The sequence below is a fragment of the Calliphora vicina genome, chromosome 4, assembly GCF_958450345.1.
Source record: "Calliphora vicina chromosome 4, idCalVici1.1, whole genome shotgun sequence".
NCBI lineage: Eukaryota > Metazoa > Arthropoda > Insecta > Diptera > Calliphoridae > Calliphora > Calliphora vicina.
The window spans coordinates 15,162,013-15,183,192 of NC_088783.1; the positions used below are offsets into that span (position 1 = coordinate 15,162,013).

General features: G+C 26.6%; 1 protein-coding gene across 1 annotated transcript in view; it reads left to right on the plus strand.

Moving 5' to 3' along the window:
• N (neurogenic locus Notch protein) overlaps nucleotides 1-21,180 on the plus strand; it is a 64,727-nt gene that overhangs the window by 8,900 nt on the left and 34,647 nt on the right. Inside the window, exon 2 of the mRNA XM_065507118.1 lies at nucleotides 15,395-15,470. Within this exon, the coding sequence (XP_065363190.1) occupies nucleotides 15,395-15,470 (76 nt within the window). The remainder of the gene's footprint in view (nucleotides 1-15,394; nucleotides 15,471-21,180) is intronic.

A 21,180-nucleotide genomic window follows, 5' to 3' on the forward strand; every position in this document is an offset into this window, starting at 1 on the left:
CCAGAGGTTCTTAAGTGGTTAAATGGGAACACTTTTCTGGATACTCTGTTATCATTATTAAATAGTTAAACAAAAAATTAGTATAGTGTGGAGACTGATCGTATTTTTTTCTATTGAATCAGCAGTCAGAAGATTACCCGTACTGTAGTAATAGGTTATGGTAGGTAATAATAGGTTAACAGATGGGATAAGTCAATGGCCCATAAACATAGTCAAACACTTAAGTCGGTTCTTTTTAAAAACAACTTTAAAATAAAAACCTGCTTTTTATTAATTTGCAACCATAGTCAAAATTAAAGTATGTTTTAAATTGAATCGACTTTAACTGGGTGTCACCTCAAATATAGAAAATGTTTTCATACAATATACAACGAAATACAGACAAGTGGCACCACCGCTGAACAGCTGACATAGAAAATTAAAACAAAAACCAAAAAAGGTAAACAATAAAAGTAACCGGGACAACTAAAGAAAAAAAGTTTTTTGTGCTGGAAAAATGGAAAAGATAAGATTAATATCATATTTAGAATATTTTGGTACTACTTTTATTGATAACTGTTCAATAATTGCAAAATCTCTCCCAAATTCTTGTAACTTATTTTTTTTTACTTTTTGCCGAACTTTTTTAATAACAGCTTCAACTTGTTATCAAAGGAATTTGTGTTAAACTAAAGCCTGGTGCCCGCTGAGCTAGTTATCTAGTTAGTGAACTGATATAGTCTATAAGTCTGTGAGTTGCGGATTCGATTCCCGCCTGAAACGCTAGTCTATTCAACTACAACAGGCAGATGTTCTTTGTTGGTTAAAGTATAATTTGTATTTTAACAGAAAATAATCCCATTAATTTGAATTAAGTATAGAGAAATTGTCATGACGATCTTGTAAGATCAGTAATAGCTCTTGTAAAAGCAGTGAGGAAATGACTCAGTTTTGAAAGCCCTCACATCAATTTTTCTTTTAGAGTTTCTCACGGGGATTTTCGGGACGGAAAATCCCGGGAATATTCATACAAGAAAAAAGACAAGTTCATAATTCAAAATATTCTAAAAACTTCACGGCTGTCACAGAATTATATTCTGATCGAAAATGGAATTATTTTAGTCTAAGTGGAATTGATATTTCGTTGTAATTATTTGATTTTCTAAAATATTTAATCAATTTTTATACCAAAAACTTCACTTTTGTTTTAATATAAAAAACGCTGTTAAATTAAACTTTTATTGGATTTTTTATTTGTATCCAATTACATTTTAAAACCAAAAACATTTTTTAGATTTTTAACGAAGTCTACATTGTTAAAATTTAATAATTTTTCCAGGCGGGAAATTTCAAAATGAATCCCGATTTCCAGGGAAAAGACAACCTCTAATTATAATCTACTCTGTTTTTCGGAAAATATTGGAAATATTCGTAAATAGATGAAATATAAAATATGTACTTTAATTAGTGAAATATTTCCTAGAACTCATTTCAAATATAATGAAGGAAATTCTCAGAAATTAGTGAGTGATTTAAAACCAAATTCTTGTTAATTTTTTTATTTTTTGAACAAAAAATTACAGTTTATGGTAGGTAAATTATTTATTGCATTGGCATTTTTGCAACAAATTATCAGGCATGATCTTTGACATAAATAATCTGCTACTTTGAATTTAAATCGACAGATTTGCTAAACTAAATTTGATTAACAATATGTTAAACAGTTTAATTAAATATTTCTTAGAAAATTTCAAAGACGTATTTTCCATTTGTGAGGCAGGTTCTAACCTTTACCCCTTGAATTCAGTTATCATTCTATATGATCATTCATAAAAATATAACATTTTAAGAAAAATAAATATATTTAGTACATTTCTTGACCCTTTAAGAAACACTGTCTGTCTTAATAATTTAGAAAAAGACAAACATTTTTACTACAAAAAACCTCTTCTATATGTTTTTCTATCTCTGCACAGACATTTATGATGCCGCTAAAAACACAACCTTTTTTTATTTACTACGTCTTCTTAGATGTTGTTTTTGTTTTCTCTGTTTTCATGGGTATATTTGCTGACAATTAACCATTAAGACATGGTCAACAAAGACATACCTCGTATATGAGAAGAAGAAGAAGGAAAAAAAACAAAACGAAGAAAACCTTTTTTTTTCTCAAGCACGCACACACAAACACATGTAATGTGAACAGAATGCGTATAGAAGAAAATGAACAAAAAGCCGAGTTGTATTTGAAGTTTATAGGAATTTAGATTGCTGTTGTTGTTGCTAGAGTTGTTGTTTTATAGTTGCATACATAAATGAGTATGTGTTTCTTGAAAAAATAAAAAAAATATGGTGTATGTGTGTGTTTAGCAACACAATAAAATTAGACAAGTTTAGATGGATGGTTGGTTATTTGGCTGGTCGTTTTTTATTTTTTCTTGGCTGGATAGTTGGCTGGATTTTTGAATGTAGTTAATAATAATATTGGTTTGTGTTTCACAAGTCAATGCTCGAATTTTGTTGAAGTTTTATTTTTTTCTTACAGGTTTTCTACATTTTTTTGTGGTCTTTTATATTTGGTTTGTTTATTGTATTTTATGATTTTTTGAGGAAATATTGTATTTACTTTAGTTTTTTATTATTTTAACTCTATTTCAATGTTAGATAAGAATCGCTTTCAAACTCCGCTTATTCTTCACACATGTTGAAAACTTTTTTTGGTTTGGTTTTCAAAAATTCTGTTATTGTTTTTTTTATAAGACAAACGGAAAAATAGTTAATAAATTTGGAAAATTCTAGGAAAAACTGTTAAATATTTTTTAAAGGTTTTCCCAAAATTTAAAAACTATTAACCGGGAACCTGGAGAATTCGGAATTTTATGGAAAATAATTACTGTCTGAAAATTGGTTTTCCACATATGTATTTATAGAATACTTCTTAGTATTAATAAAAACAATCGGGGTTGTCATAGAATCCAATCATTGTCGGAATTGGTTTTTAAATTTCTAAAATATGTAACAAAAGGATGTTTCCAGTTATTTCGATATTTATTTTAATTTAGAGATTTTTGGTAATTATTTGTCTAAATTACTTTACAATGGTATAAATGAACTTCAAAATATTTATTTTGATAATTTTTAATAGTTATTAAAAATGTATACAGTAGGGTGGATCGATTTTTTTCACGAACAATCGTATAGCAGAAACGCATTCTACGGAAAATTCTAAGAAAATTTCCCCAAGAAACCATAGGTCTAAAATCAAATCCTATCTTGCATTTCGTCTTTTATCCAATGATATTTCAGTATTGGATAAAAGACGAAATGCGCACGATAGGATTTGATTTTAAACCTATGGTTTCTGAAGGAAACATTCTTAGAATTTTCCGTAGATTGCGTTTCTGCTATACGATTTTTTTTCTTTTAAATCATACCTACAAATCGACCCAGTCAAGAATTGCAAAAAAAATTGCATTGTATTGTCAACCACTGTATGTATAAATTTTACAATGAAGGACAATTCTAGTAAACAGCCACGCCCACTTAAACATATTAAAAATACAAATTATATGACGTTTTTGGAATAACTACTTTAAATTATGCAAATCTCACACTGTGCTGTTAGGATTAAATTGTAATTTGATATTAGTCCCATTTATGTGACACGATCCCCATAAGTTTATTTTCTTTTGTTAGTTAAAATATGAACAATATAAAAATTTAACAAATATGTACATATTTAATAAAATATAATTCAATTAATATGCCCTATATGAGAAATTTCTTATTGATTTTCGAGGAATTCTTTTAGATTTTATAACTGTTAAGAATTATTCAAACTAGTTTCCAAAAGACTAAGAATTCAAAAAAATACTTTCAAACATAAATTAGCAGAATTTCCTAGCAAATCGCTTAATGTTGTTATAATTTGCTTTAATTACTTTTCTCCAAATAGGAAAAAGTATTAAAAGTGAGAACAGTACAAAATTCTAATTGTTTAGATTTGAATTTATTGTCCTCTATATCTATAGAAAAAATATAAATAATATTCAATAATCTGAAATATTAAATAAAAAATAATTAAATTAGCCCTGTTAATAATTTTTAAAATAAGTTTTTATTGTAAAAATTTGTTTAAAATACTTTACTTTAATTATTAAAAAATTAAGAAAGTGTGAACAGCATTAAACCTGATTATTTAGTAATTAATTTTTAAAAGTTTTTTTTTTCAAAAAATCACCAATAAATGTTGTGAGATATTAAAATTCTTAAACATTTTTAAATAAATTTTTAAAAAAACAACTAAGAGTTTAAAAACTTATTTGTTTTTGTTTAAATTTGTTGTACACACAGCCTCAAAAGTAAGTAAACACAAGTGAATTTTTTGATTTTTTTTAAGATCGTAAAAATCATTATAGTCTGACTTACTAAATCTTTTTCTAGAACCGAATCTATTATCTCCAACAACCCGAAAGTTTTAAATTGATGGATACATTTTAGGATTTTCGTTATCTTAAAAAAATCAAATAATTGTTGGTGTTTACTTAGTTTTGAGGCTGTGTGTATTTAGGTTACTTTTCTCTAAATATAAGAAACTATAAAATGTGTATAAAATATTTTGAAATTCACTTGGTGCTTATAGTGGTTACATTTTAAATTCATTAAATAATGCTTAAAAATATATTAACAAGTGTATTTAAAAAGTAAAATGAAATCCTCTTAAAAATCTACTTAAAATGAAATTTTATGATTTCTTTCAAAAGTTCCGTTATTCATATTCCTCATTTTGTTTTTATTCTATTCCATTTACAAGGAATGCTTACATACATACAACACAGGAAAAACACACACAGTTCACTCACAACTCACAACAACCACCTCTTGAAAACGACAAAAACAACAAGGGAAAAAAACAATTATTTATCTATTTACAAAAGTGGTATTTTCGGAAAAACGACAGCTGTTTAGAACTACGAATAATATACGAGTGCGCACAGAACAACAAAAAACAAAATTTAACCATATTGTGCTCATGTGCACAACAAAAACAAAACACTCGGTTAAGCTCTTGTGTACATGTGCAGTGAGTGAGTGCAGTATTGTTTGTCGGTTACATTATTGTATGTTGTCCTTACGTCTAGTCCTTGTATTTTTTTTTCTGTTGCTGTTGTTGTGTCTGTCACAGTTTTGTAGTTCCTGTGTGTGTATCCTTTTTTTCACTATAAAATATGTACGCTTGCAGTTTTATAATCCCTAATAGATAGACACTTATACATATGATATTAAAAGAGAAATGTGTATGAGTTCATGCGTTAGTTATTCTATATTCTCTTTTATCCTGGATTTTCATCACATACGGAAATATAGATTAGAATATTTTTGTAGGGTTTTTATTGTTTCCTGTTTATTTCCTTAATAATTTAATGTCTGTTCTTAGGTTAATTTTCGCGTTATTATTGGATTTATAGTAAAATTTTGTATTATACCTAAATCAAAGTACCTAACGCTAATTACCTATATGCTAATAACAGAAATGTTAATATGTGGGTGCCTTATTCATTTTCACTACATATTTCATTTCATTTTCAATCGCGAAACATTATTTTTAAATTAGTCAAAACATTATTTTCTTTTGTGAAAAATATACGTGTTAAACGTGCGCTAAATTTACCTCATTAATTTTCACCACACATTTCATTTTCAATCGCGAAAATTGAAACTCCTTTTTCGAATTTAAATTCTAACGAATAAAAATTCTTTGTCAAAAATTAATCAAAAACATTATTTTCATTTGTGAAAAATATACGCATATTGTTATTAAACGTGTGCTAAAAGTCTTTAAATAATCCTAAAATGTGTAATGGAGAAACGACTGTCCTTTATATATGGAATTATGATGTAATAATTGGGGTGCTTCATTTGTTTGACACTTGTAAGTACAAATTTTAAATAATTTTATTTGTTTACTCTCTAATTCGTTGCTACAAATTTAAATTTAGGAAATCGGTACTTTTTTAAAACAAAATAATAATTAATTCGTTTAAAAATTGGCGAATAATCGTATAAATTTATGTTCAAGTTAAAATTTTTAAAAAAAAGTGCACATAAATAGAAATATTTATAAAAAAAAAATCATTAAAAAACAAGGTTGGCTACCCCCACAAAAAACGTTACTTATAAATACCGTTACCGCTAATTTATTTGAGTTTATTGAGGTCCACAGAATTTAATACTTAAGAATACTGATTCTGCAGCACGGAATTTGTTTGTTAATTTTAACAAATATGTTAATAATGTTTTGGATAAACCTTTTATAGTAAATTAAGCAAGTTCTAGCACATATTTTTGCATAACCCGAGAACGATTTTGCAAAATTCTAATTCAAATTACTTTCAAGTTATAGCTTCTGATCAAGGTAGGCTACCGTTACCGCAAACTACCGTTACCCCGAATATACCGTTATTCTGTAAATAATACTAATTTATTAAAATATCAATTTATAGCAGATTTCGTCACCAAAATAATCCTTAATACCGTCACCGATAAATAACATTTACCGAAATAATTCAAATTATCGTTACCTTTTCGAATCTGTAGCCAACCTTGATATTTTTAAGAGTCGAATATTGTAGAAATTAACAAATTCTGAAAAGTATTTGTTTATTTGCAGTGACTTAGCTTTTTTCCCTTTCCGTTTTCCTTGACATTTGCCAAGATTTACATTTATTTAAAAAGATTTATGGTAATGTCAATCTCTGTGGAAATGTGTTGAAAAATTTTAGTTTTAACAGTTCATAAATTATAATTAATCTGATATAAATAAAATCTTTTCATATTTTCATATAATTTTGAATTCATATCAACATATACAAGTGAAGAAGTCTTAACTTTTTTAACACTTATATTAAGGTTAATAAATGTCTCTCACACTCTTTCCTTTTTTAACAAGTTTTACAGCCTACGTTTTAAATAACCAATTAATTATTGACGGTATAGTAAATCCAAAAAAAAAAATATGTTACTTGCTTTAGCATTTTTTTTTGACAAAAATAAGCCATATGTTGTCGCAGAGTGTTAAAATATTGTTTAAATTGTCATTTGATATGTCATATATCATCCATCCTCTTTAAATGTCTCAAATTGACCAAAGCTATGCTTATATTTTTTATTTCAACCTTAAACAGGTATTCAACAGATTGTAAAAAAGATTTTTTTAATTTGTATTTTTTCCTTATGTTAGCCTTTTTTGCCTGATATGCATTTAATAAATTCATTTTTTTAAACTTTCCATTTTGTGTATACAATGTTGTTTTGCTAACTTAATATATCATTTTGTCATATTAAGGCTAAAGTTAAGGATAAAGTACACAATCAGTTTGTATAACAGTTTTTTTTCGTTTTTTCAAGTATAAACAAAATGGATTGATTTTAGTTTCAATATTTTGAGAAATTAGGGAATATTTATAAATTCTTAATTCATTTCAGTTATTAAAAACTAGTTTGGTGTCTTGTAAAAAATCGCCGCCGTTTTTTTTCAATTTAAACACATTGCAACACTTGACTGTGTCAGTTATTGAAATGTCATTAAAACAGTGTTGCTTATTATGGTTACAATTGATACATGGTTGTATGTTTTTGTAGTTATTAAGAAAAGCATGGTAAAAGGAAAAAAATTAGGAAAAATTTGTATGAAATAATAAACTTTGACAACGATTCTTAATATATAAGTTAAAATTAATATATAACACTGTACAACACAAAAAAAAGGTAAAATTTCACGGATAATATTTTTCCGGAACATTTTAACCCCTTAAATCCCTGCTTTAATGGAGTTTGTTGTTCTTTTTTAAAAGAAGATCAAAAAAGACCCATGCCTTGGGGATTTAGAGGGTTAACATATTATACAAAAATGTTCTTCGTAACATTTTACATAAATTTTCTGAATACATTTTATACCTAATTATTCAGGGACTTATAGTAGAATTTCACGTTTATTTTTTTTGCAGAACATTTTAACCTCTTAAATCCATGTTTTAATGGTGGTTTTTGTACTTTTCTAAAAGAAGGACAAAAAAGACCCATGTCTCGACGATTTAGAGGGTTAACATATTCTACAAAAATGTTCTCCGTAACATTTTACATAACTTTGCTGAACACATTTTATACCTAAAATGTAAGGATCATATGGTTTCTTATGAAGATTAACAAAAGAATGTGCCAGAGTTGGGAAACTTTAACCCCCCCTCAAATGAAATTCAGATGTAAACTTTCAAAACGCCGATACACGTGTCTTTTCTTTTTGTCTCTTCTATCAAAATTTATTGGTCGGACCTTGTAATTTTGGAAAAAAATTAATTTGTTGTATAGTGTAATTAGTAAAAATTAAAGTACATTGCTGTACATTGCTTTATTTAGAACATTTACAGGTTTAATAGTAAAAATTTATTTAAAAAACAACAAACTAAGCTTAAAAATTATGATTACCGGAATTGTTAACTATAAAATCTTTTTAAATCTGCATAATAATAAATTTTAAATTCCTATAATTAAACTAAATTTAAAAATTGATTTCCAATTGAATACATTTTGAAAAGTTTTGTAAATCTATGAATAACTAAAATGAGATACATAAATAATAATTAAAAACCACAGTTAACAATTACAACAGTTTCTATGGGTTTACTTTTGTCACATGTACCCAGAGTAATCATGTCATGTTCGTATGTACATGTATGTATAAAACATTAAATCGAAAATTTTTATGAATAATAACTATTCATTACAAAAACTTCATGGGAATATAGAAAAAAGACACAACACATACACACCACAACAAACACTTGATAGACTTTCAAATACTATACAGTGGTTGCTTATTTGTTGATGCAGACGACAGACAGATCTTATTATTAAGTAACCAGTCTGACGATCTATAATAAATGGTTTACCACTATATATTTGCAAAAAAAAAAAAAGAAAAAAGTACAAAAATAAGTGTCAATGGTTAAACCGGAAGCCATATTAAGCATTTATTTATATTATCAGTATGGAAAAATTAAAACTAATAATGCGTTTGCACATAGTCAGATAGACAGACGGACAGATCTACAGATAGAGATCATTGATCTGCTTTTGAACCAAAAGCATCCCTTTTTTTGTACTAGCATGTAATATGCAGTCAATAATTTACATACGACAATTATGCTCAAGTACTTGCCCATATACAGTTAGTAACAAAAAATTTAATTTTTATGATATAAGAAAAATTTACTGTCAAAAAATATAAAAATTTATTTTTCGACTTTATGTACTTTCAAAATATAAAAAAATGAACAAGAAATTTCGAGAATGTTAAAGCATAACTCGAGTACGATTAGTTTAAAATACTAGTTCAATGTTATTGCTAATGTTAAGAAATAAAAATAGCGCCTGGAGATGGTCGCTTAACATATGTTTTAAAATTTATTTGGGTAGTTGATTTATCGAATAGTTGATTTTAACAGCCAGATGAACAAGGATCCAGAATATATTTTCATGAATATTGTACAAATTTGTTAAAGAAATGAATAAACACATAATATAAATTTATAAAATAATAAATTATACGAAAAAAATCTTCATTTCAAATTCTCAATATTTTTCACTCCTTTTCATTCAATATTTTTCACTCATTTACAAAAAGAAACCTCTAAATTTTTTCCGTCATCTAGTGTATAGTGTAGTGTATTGTCGTCGTACAATACAATATTTCTAAATTATTTAAATAAACAATATACAAATACTCTACTCCACTCTATTCAGACTTTTTTTCATACTTATTTTCCAACATAGAAGTTGTTGTCTTTTGTGCATGTGGTTGAACTTTATATAGAAGAGGGTGTAGACGTTGTTTAATGTTTCCCACGAATATTTCTGCTTCATTGAAGTACCCTGAAGTAGAGTGAGGAGTAAGTAAATGAACAATATGTATAAAAAAAGAGTATTGGTTTGCGGTCTGGTATTATTATTACAATTCAAGTGTTATTTTTGTATATTTATTATATTATTTTTTACTTATTTAGTTACTCAACACTTTATGCGAGTAATTTATAGTCTAAATAGTAGTAAAAACCTAACCCGCTTTAAAAATTTAAAACAGCTTAGGTTTTGTTTACATATACATAATAACAATTTTGAAATTAAGAACCCTTTTAAAAGATTTCAAGTGTACTAACCATAAAGATGATGGAAAAATAGCTACTTGTGAGGGTTGTTGTAAATGGTTAATACTTTCTCTAGCGGAAATAACTAGTTTTGTTAACATTTTTAAAAGACATTTCCAAATCATATTTTTTTTTACTTTGAATACCCCTATTGTTTTATTTTAAAACTTTTTTTTTGGAATATAGAGTGTACAAAGTTTATCATTTGTTTTGCTATTTTTTAAAATTTTAATTGCATTTTTTTGCGGTATATTAAAACTTGTTATTACATATACTGTGCATTATATGATTATAATTGCATATGCAATCATTTCAATAAGTTAAACCTTTTAAGGGGAAATAATCCCACCCAATAAGAATTTATTTCTGAGGTTTAAATGGTTCTAATCACTTTTTGTTTGCTATTTTATTAAAATTAAAGGAATTGTTTACATTTATGTTTTAAACTCCTACAAAATGCTTTGCTGAAATTTTAGTTCTAAAATAAGCATCACTGTGCTTTGTTTACCTCTCAGTAGGACAGTGTCGCCAATAAATGAAAAAGATTTAAAATGGCTTTAGGTGCAGGTTTAAACTTGCAAATATTTTAGCTAAATTCTCTACACACAGTGCAGTCCAGTAGTTGACTTTTCGAAATCCAAACCATTTTATTAATTTATACTTATACTAAAACAACAATAAGAACATAATTATTTAAATTCTGAAAATATAAAACGAATTATAAAATATTCATTATATTAACAAAAGAATAGAAATTTAGGTTTCATTTTCACAAAAACTACCTGGCCCCTTTTAATGATTCAGTAGCGGAGTTCAGTATTAAGTGCGAATGGCATTGCATCATTTCAAATGCAAAATTGTAAATGTTTTTGTGTGTATTTTGTTATTGGATTACGGTAAAATTTTGCATTTGCAATGTTGCTAGACCATTCGCACTTAACAGTGAATACCGCTAGTATTTTGTTGCATAGACCTTGCTTTTTATTACTGCTTCACAGGAACATTGTATTGAAGAACCAATCATCTCCTTTTAAATATTTGTCCATATCCTTATAACTGCATTTGATAATTCATTGAGTCCGTATTGTGCGATATACAATTTGTGGGATTGAGATCTGGCGATTGGGCAGGCCACTTCAAAAAATGTTTGTAACCAATCGAATACATTCCTAGAGGTGTGTTTTCCGCATAGTATGGGTGCATAGCATTGTTTAAAATGGATCTGTGTATTCCAGTCATAGTATCCTTGAAAAGCAGCCCCACACCGCCAAACTTGACTGTTCTATTTGTGTACTTGGGGTCCAGTCCTTTTCCCTTCGACTATCTTACGAATGTTCTCCCATCACTGAGATTCAGCCAAAAAGCGAACAGTATTCCATTTCTGTCTAATAATAGATTTTTTCGCTGGGGATTGTAATCAAAACCAGCCTCATTTGCCCTGCGGCTAACAGTTTGGATCAGAATTGAATGATTTAGGTACGAAGCCATATCTAGACTGCTACTATGTAATGCGCAGCGAATTCAGTAGTCATGAAAAAGTATGCTGGTCAGTAAGGTGATGTCATTACCAACATTGAAATAAGTTTCATGCAAGTCAATTAAGTTACTTACTTTTGGGGTATTTATTTGATTGAATTTTCTTAAATATCATTTTCTTTTAGAAGTTCTTAAGCTAGGCAAACATTCCTTAAACATTTATGATGTATGTATACAATTAAATTTTTTATTTTTTTTTAATTCAGCACTTTGCATATTATAATTTTATTTTCATTCTAAATTGTGGTTTATTTTTTTTAATAGCAAGGGAGGTTGGGTTATCATTGTTATTTTTTTCTTGAACCAAACCAAATATTTATGTTTTCTAGCGAGCATGTTTAAACATGTACTTAAAAAATGTTATTATTTTGATTTCTAATAAGTATGTTAGTATGTAAAGATATGTAGTTTATGTTTGTTTATAAGTATGTAATTGAAACTCATGTCGGTGCTTGTTTTACAAATATTTACGTTTTGTTTATTATTTTGTCGCCATCGTCGTATCTTCTCCTCCTTCATACATTTATGTAGATTTGAAATTTTTTTTTTCTGATTACAATAGTATTAGTTTTGGCTGGCGTGTGTATGTGATGTTAAAGCGTGAGAAATTAGTGGTCGAGATTTAGGGTTTAATGCTGTTTATTTATAAATAAGTGGAACTCTTGGTTTTTTTTTTGTGATATGCATAAATATACAATATATTATAATGCTGATAGTGTTTTTTGTGTAGTATGTGCTCGTAGCCATAATGATGGATAACACAATCATTTTTGTATTAGGAAAAACAATTGAAATAACAATGAAATGCACGAGACCACAAGTACAAGTACATATGATGAAAGAAATCGGAACAAATATTTTTAATACTTTAAGTAGTAGCAGCAGACTGTAAAAATTCAAATATTATTTTAATAGCTTTGAAAATAATGCAGAGTGATAATGAAATAGAAATTAGTTTTCAAAAAAAAAAATATATTGATAAATAGCTGTAAAATATTATTTTATAAATCTTTTTTTTATAAAAGTTCAAGATAAATGATTTAATTACGAGAATTGGCTTAGAAATTTTGGCAAAATAAAAAAAATATGTAGGTATATTCTCAAAATTATCAAAAATATAGTTATTTCAAGATCCAGGATTTAATAAGGACATAAAAACCAAAAATATTCATATTTTATCATTCTGCTGTGTTTCATGACCATTTAAATACTATGTACACATTATATATAAATGCTGACTGTTATGAAAAGCTAAACTATTGACAATTGAGTAAAACTCTCGTTAGTTCGTTGAGCCGTTTTAAATGAATTGAGCAATAATTAATTTTCCTATAAATTTTTTACAGCCTTTTAAGTGCTCCAATTAATTACTTACATACACCATATTTGTACATTTTTAATCAGTTAAGTTTGCTTTTGCCTTCAACATATTAACAAAACAATTAAATTTGTGTATTACATGCCAATTTACACATTAATAAAACAAATCTTCTTTAATCGTCATTATTGGTTACACATGCTTAAGCAGGCATTTTGTTATTGTTTGATTGTATGAATTACTCCAAACACTTACGAGTGAGCAAAAACAACAACAACAAAAAATGTAATGTACACTAACAGAAATTTAATGTAAAGTACCAGAGTGTTAAAATGCTTAGCGAATGAAATGAACAAAAAAAAAAACGTTAAAACGAAAAAAATACTACTGGCTGACTGACTGGCTGTGGGTGGCCAAAAAAAGTTTATACGCTCTATCAATGATGCTTGAAATTGCGATATTTATACTATTAAATGTCTGTTTGACTGCATATGAGTGTAAACTGAAATAGATGTAGTGTTTTATAACTGCTGACAGGTGTGTTATATTATTTGGTTAAAGTATTATTAATTTTTTTTCTTCATTCGTTAACAAATTTGTTGGGTTTAACGAAATAAGCTATAATTAAATTAGGCTTTCTGTTTTAATTATTGTAATTACAATTATGTTAATATTTTTAATTGCGTGGGAAAATTTTGAAGTGTTTTGGAATGAAATGTCAAATTAGTTTTTGGAGTTCATTGATGTAATTGATTTTTTTTTACATAAATTTAGTTTTAGAGCCAATATATTGAGATATGCATTCAGTGAATAGCAGTAAAAAACTTTCCATTGTATTGTAAACTACTGTATCTGTATTTATTATTTAAATTTCATAAAGTTTTTCTAAATGTTTCCTCAATTCCTTCCCTTGTATCTATTTGGATCTGTATATAAAAATAAAGATTTTATTCAAGTTTCTTTAATATTGAAACTACTATAAAATTCTTACAACATTTTCTGTAATTAACTGCAGACTCAAGTGATTTTTATTACAGGGAAAATAAGTATTCTCACAAAATCTCATTCATAAAATCAAAATATTAGTTTTGATACCATTCATTGATTCTATTTCATTGTTAAAAATAATACATACTACTAACTAATGACATAATAACCTAACGAAATTTTACACAAAATTGAAACCTTAATTCTGTAATGTTTTGCAATTGCTCAAAAAAACAAAATCCAACAAAAAAAATGTTAACGCAATACTATATTGTATGCACTGCTCAAATTACAAATAAAATTTTGTTAACTAGTACAATAATTTTTTCCCCCTACTTACATATTTTTGAAGACAAAAACTAAAAGAAAACAAATCAAAATAAAAAGAAGGGCTCTATAATAAACTAACTATGCTTACTCACGCTATTTTTTGTTTATTGTTTTGTGATTTTTTTAAATACAATTGCATTTAAAATCATATTTAAGTTATGAGAGCTTAAAACAAATAAATAAAATGAATATTTATACAAAAAAAAATTAAAATTTTTTGAAATTTGTATAAAATTATAAAAAATTATAGGTAAATGTTATAGATACAATAAAATACATTATACATGAAATATTTGTTAATTTAACATAGTTTTTTATTTAAAAGTTTTCCTAACACAATTATTAAAATACAGATTTTGTTTGTAATAAATTAAAACATGATAATAGAAAGGAACTTGCATTAATTATCTAAAAAACTTTGAAATGTAAATTAAAATTCTATTAAAATTTAAAAAAACTTAAGGGTTAAGTATTAAATATTATTAATATTATAAGAAATTTCAGTGTTTTATCGTTAATTTCTAATTTTTGTTATTAATGGTGAATTTTGAAAAAAAAATATGTTTTTCAAATTAAATATGTACTTTTAAAGGGTATTTTCACTAAAGCCTTCATTTAAGCCAAAATTTAAGTTGGCATCGCTGTTTCTGTAATACAGTGATGCCAGTGTTTAATTTAACCTGCTAATTTAACATTGGTATCACTGTATTACAAAAACAGCGATGCCAACTTAATTTTTAATAAAAAAAGCTTAAATGAAGTTTAAATGAAGGCTCTAGTGAAAAATACCCTTTAGAAGTATTTAATTTGAAAAACTTTTGTATTTATTTTATATTTATAGTTAAATATAAAGATTTTTTAATCTTCTTAATAACTATAGCTGTAATATAATTCTTTATAGCTAAGGGGTGCCTGGCCCCCCGTTTATGTTAAATTTCAAAACATATTCTTTTGAAATTGTTGTGTCACAACAATTGTCATAATTCCTTGAAGTAGTTTCGTTATCTTATTAATTCATTTTTATTTTTTTTTCGCATTTCAGGTTCATCGTGCCTTTCAGTGGGCTGCAAAAATGGTGGTACATGTATAACGAAATCAAGTGGTGGCTCATATTGCAAGTAAGTTAATTTTATTTTTAGAGTTACATTTAAAATGTCTAGTTTATATACAGATATAATTTTTTTTTTGTATTTTGCACACAAAAAATATTAATTGTGCAATATTTTTGAGTCAAATTGCTTTATTTGACAGCTGTCTTTTTGACAAACAACAACAAAAAAACATCCAAAAACCTTTATTTCTCTCTATACGTAAATGATCTTTGTGTGTGCCTTGAATTTTAAACATGATTAATATAAAACGTGATTAAACATTTGTATTTCTTTTGAGATTTCTTTTTCTTAAAGTATATTTTTTAATGATTGTCAAAAAAATAAAATAAGTGAAATCATTAAAACGAAAGCAGGGAAGTTGTCAAAGTTTTTTTTTAAAGGTTTAGGGAAATTGTCTAAATTTTCCTTATAAAGAAGGGGTTGTTTTTAGTTACGATATTTTTAAGGAAATGAAATGAAAATAACATCTGTTGGATGGATGGGCGTAAATAATTGTAAAATTATTGAGGAAATTCTGTAATTTTTCTGTTACAGAGAAAAAGATTAAAAATGTGTCTCTCTCAGGTCATGCTTATTTAGAGTTGTATAGGTAAAACTAAATCTTCATGTAAAGAGTGTCATGTTATAAAAGGTAAAAAACACGCTGTTTACTTAATCATTTCCTTCTGAAATAACAGTTTTCTTGAACAAAATATATTTAAGGAATATAGCAGATTTACATGACATTGAAAGTTATTTTAATCGAATTTTGTTTAGGTCCAAACAAAGCATTTAGGGTTTGTAATCATCAAATTTTTCCCGGGAATTCCCGGAAATATTGTTTTAGAAACTCCCTGGAAATTAAAAGTATACTTCTTAATCTACTTCACTGATAAAATATGTTCGTTGTGATTTGTTGCCAATCGAATAATTTTTGGTCCCATTCAGAAGATTCTAACACCTTTTGCCAAATAATACTGCTGTCAGTTTTTCTAAATTATGCGTCCATCTCCATGCACATAATTTTTCCACAATTTACTTACTCTTCGCATTAAATTTGTTTCCACATTAATGCACATTTTTTCGTCTAATTTTTCTAACCGACAGATGTTGCGCATGCGCACCTGAAAATTATGTTTGCTGCAGGTTTATTTGCGTTTTATCCATATACAAATACTAGGCATGTATTAGAAAAATAGTCAGGTAAACGAAAAAATATATAGAAACATGCAGAATACTAAGAAAGCAACCAACAACAACTGTAAAACGTTTAAATAGCCGATAATTTAGGATTATTTTCCCAGTTTGTTCTTTTATACGTTATTCTCCTCATATTTCCGAAGAAGAATAGAAACCAAACAAACACAAACTATTTGGAAAATGTTGTAAAGGTGCATTATCATTTTGAGAAAATTAAAATGCAAACAAACATACGTGTGTTTTCAACAAATTAAAAGAGAAAGAATTTTTAAAACAGAAAACTAAATAACACGGCTATAACAGACATGGAAAATTGGAAAACAGTCTTGCTTAATATTATTTATTTTACAGGATACTGATATTCCCATGACAAATTTTATACCCTAGAGTCTAGACAGTATAACAGTTTTTTCTATGGAATATTTTATATGTAAAAATTTGTGTATAACAGTTTTTTCTATGGGACATTTTCTGTATAAAAGTTTTTTCCATAGAAAATTTTGAGCATAGCTGTTTTCTCTATAGAAAATTGTGTTATAACAGTATTTTCTATAAAAACTTATGTGTATAACAGTTTTTCCCTATAAAAATTTCATGTATAACAGTTCAATAGCAAATTATGAGTTCTTTTCTATAGAAAATTTTGTGAATAACATTTAGTTTTAATAGAATATTATGTGTATAACAGTTTTTTTATACAAAGTTTTGTGTATAACAGTATTATCTACAAAAAAATCTTGTATAAAACAGTATTTTCGATAGAAAATGTTGTCTATAACAGTATTTTGTATAGAAAATCTTGTATATAACAGTGTTTTCTATAGATAATCTTGTGTATAAGAGGATTTTCTATAGAAAATCTAGTGTATAACATTTTTTTTATAGAGAATTTTGTGTGTAACAGTTTTTTCTATGGGACATTTTCTGTATAACAGTGTGTACCAGTTTTTTCCATAGAAAATTTTGAGTATAACAGTTTTCTCTATAGAAAATTTTGTTATAACAGTTTCCTCTATAAAAACTTGTGTGTATAACAGTTTTTCCCTATACAAATTTCGTGTATAACAGTTTATTCCTATAGAAAGTTTTGTGTATAACAGTTTTTCTGTAGAACGTGTCATGTATAACAATTCTTTATATAGAAAATATCGTATATAACAGTATTTTTTTTAGAAAGCTTTGTGTATAAAAGTAATTTCTATAGAAAACTATATTCTATAACAAATCTTGTGCATAACACAATTTTCTATAGAAAATCTTTTCTTTGAATATTATTTTGACACATCACACAAATTCCATTTTTCCATCCCTGGTGTACAATAACAAACGTCATTTTAACACTAATTGTTGGCGAGTGTAAAAGAGCATGTGTGTGTTTGTTTATTTATCTCTCTGTGTGTGTGTAGTTGAGAACCCAACGAAGACTTAACATTAAATTGTTAACGCTGGCTTTTGATAATGACGGCTGTGCTACGGCATTGCCAATGCTGTTGATGATGACGATGATGCTTTGCCATTTCCGCTTTTATTTATTTACTTATTTTTTTATTTGTACCTTTTTCCTAGAGTTTGTTTTGTGATTACCCCTGTACAGAGAACAGTAATATCATTAAAATTGTTTAAGAAACTGAAATGAATTGTTGGAAAAAAAGGATTACAAGTTTACAGAAACGTAATCAAAGTCAAATCAAACTGTTGTGAGATAATAATGCAGCAGCGACAAGTTAATTAAAGAAACTTTAAATTTGTTGAGAGACAAAAAAACCTTTTTTATCAACAAATCTTGTATTTTTCCAGTATTAAATAAACCGTTTTGATTAGAAAAGAAAACCTTTAACTTTGGAATTTTTTCACATTCAGAAACTTTCTTTAAAACACCTACTCTCAACTTTTTGGTAAAAATTTTAAAATAAACTAAAACCTGTGGCTTTGAACTTGTTTTTTTGTTAATGTTTGTCTTGAAAAAATTAACATTGAAATTGTTTTTTTATGGCTTTACACTAATAATTTTGTTTTTTTTGAAATTAATGTGTAAATTAAATTATAGTCTTGTTTTTTCATTCATAAACAATAAGTCGCTAAGTGGACCATTAATTTAGACAAAACATTTAGCTATTGACTGGAAAACAATAAATTTAATTGTCTTGCTAAATGTTTAAGAAATAAAAGATCCGCCAACATTAATTTGGGATTGTTTTGTTTTCTTGAGAAGTTAATGGTTTAAAAAGTTTTTTGAAGATGTTTTAGAGAGAAAGAATACACAGCAAGAACTTTAAAATGACAGTAATTATTTTAAGCAACTTCAAAGAAATTTGCTACCAAACCTATGATTTGTTTTAATATCTTTTGTTAAAAAACCGAAAAGCTATAAAATATGATTGATGACTATTTAGGTTTAAAAAAAATATGTATATTTGGAAATATATGCCATTATCATATAATTTTAAAGCCGATATGCTGATTTAACTATTTCGTTTGGCTACCACATAATAAAACTTTTCACAAACTTAGTAATTTACTAAGGAGTGTGATAATAAAAAAGTTACCATACAAATGGTTCTTTTAAAGATGTCTGCAGTAATTGAGCATTTAAATAAGAATCATTTTTTTAGCTGCTTTAAAAATAAATTTGTTAAATTTTAAATCCCTTAAAATTTATATTAAGCAAAACATTCTAAACTCTGAAAGATTAAACTATCATTAAACGAAGTTTGTTTTGCAAAATTGTTTGACTTAAAACCAAAAACTGTGCTGGTTTTGATTTCAAATTAAATCGTTAAATTATCAATAAATCTCTTAAATTTGATAAAAATTCTAATCTATCCTTATTGAACGATTAAACTATTATTAAAATAAGATTAACTCTTATTTTTTTTATTTTATTTTACAAAATAGTTTGCCTTAAAACTAAAGGAAATGTGTAATATCATGTGTTTTTTTATCCATAAACATTTTCCAGATTTAGGTTATTGATTGATTAAGAAAAAACCCCCCATAAAGTTAACTGGTACAAGCCAGCTTTAGCAATATATCATAAACTGAAATCACACTGAAGTTGGCTGCAAGTTAAACTTTAATCCCTATTTAAAACAGCTAATACATGTAAAATAAATAGACAAAAAGTAATCAAAACAGTAAATAAAATTACCGAAAACAGCAAACTTTGCATACACGAAAAAAGAAATCTCTAATTTTAAGACATTTTATTTTTTGTTCAGGGGATCTGATAAAGACTCCCCCTAAAATAACCAAAAAAAATAAAAGAAAACTTTGTCTTGGTTTTACACGGACGGTTATCGCAACAAATGTATCATAATCATCAGGAAAGTTTAACCGAAAAACAGTAAACATGTACAAGCGATTACATATCAAAAAAAAAAAAAAAGAAACAAAATAACTACAAAAAAGTACCTATACAAGAAACTTAAATAAAAATAAACATCAGCAAATCTTAAAACAAAGTTTGTGTATACGAGTGTCGATAGTACGAGTAGTATTTTATGTATGTGGAATTTCAATTAGCCTACACAACAGAAGAAAATAAAACAAGTTCGAAAAACTTCATACCAAAAACATTCGAACATCTAAGAAGTCTGACACTGCACATATGATTGCATTTGTAGTAGAATGTAGTAGATTCACAAGTAGGTAGAATGACATCTTCACATACAGCCATGAATTTCTTTTTGTTTTTGCCAAGACCAGCAACATTAGTCTTGTTTTTTTTTGTTGTTCTTTCTTTCTTCTTGTGTTTTATTTTGTAAAATACAGTTTTATGTTGCTGCAGTTTTATGATCCTATAAACATTGTGATTTAAAGAGATGAATCATCTGAAAATGGTAAAATAATGGGATACACACACAAAGTTTGAGAGAGATTGAATAAAGGTGAAATTTTGTTGGCAAATAGGTTTAACTGTTTTTAAATATCTATATTAAACATAATTTTTAAATAAATATGCCACACTAATTATTTAATTAATATTAGCTAATGCTGCCATTACGACAAATTGCCATCATTTGGAAAACAAAACAGTATGTGAGGAAATAATTCACACACAATCAATTAAAGTAATTAAAATGAGTAGAATGAGTAACTTATACTTCTTTCGATTTCAAGGAAATTCAAGCATTTTTTAATTTCCGAAATGTAATCTCCCAAAGATAATGGAGTAAATTTTGAAAATGTTTGTGTATAACGGTTTTCTTTATAAAATATTTTGGATATAACAGTTTTTTTATAGAAAATTTTTTTGTATAACACATTTTTATAACAGTTTTTCTCTGTGGAAAACAGTTTTCTATGGAAATTATGTGTATAATAGTTTTTCTATAGAAAATTTTGTGTATAACCGCTTTTTCTATAGAACATTTTGTGTATAATAGATTCATTTATAAAATATTTTGTGTATTACAGTTTTTCTATACAAAATTTTGTGTATAACAGTTCTTTCTATTGGAAATGTTGTGTATAAGAGGTTTTTCTATAAAATATTTTCTGTATAACAGTTTTTTCTATAGAACATTTTGTGTATAAC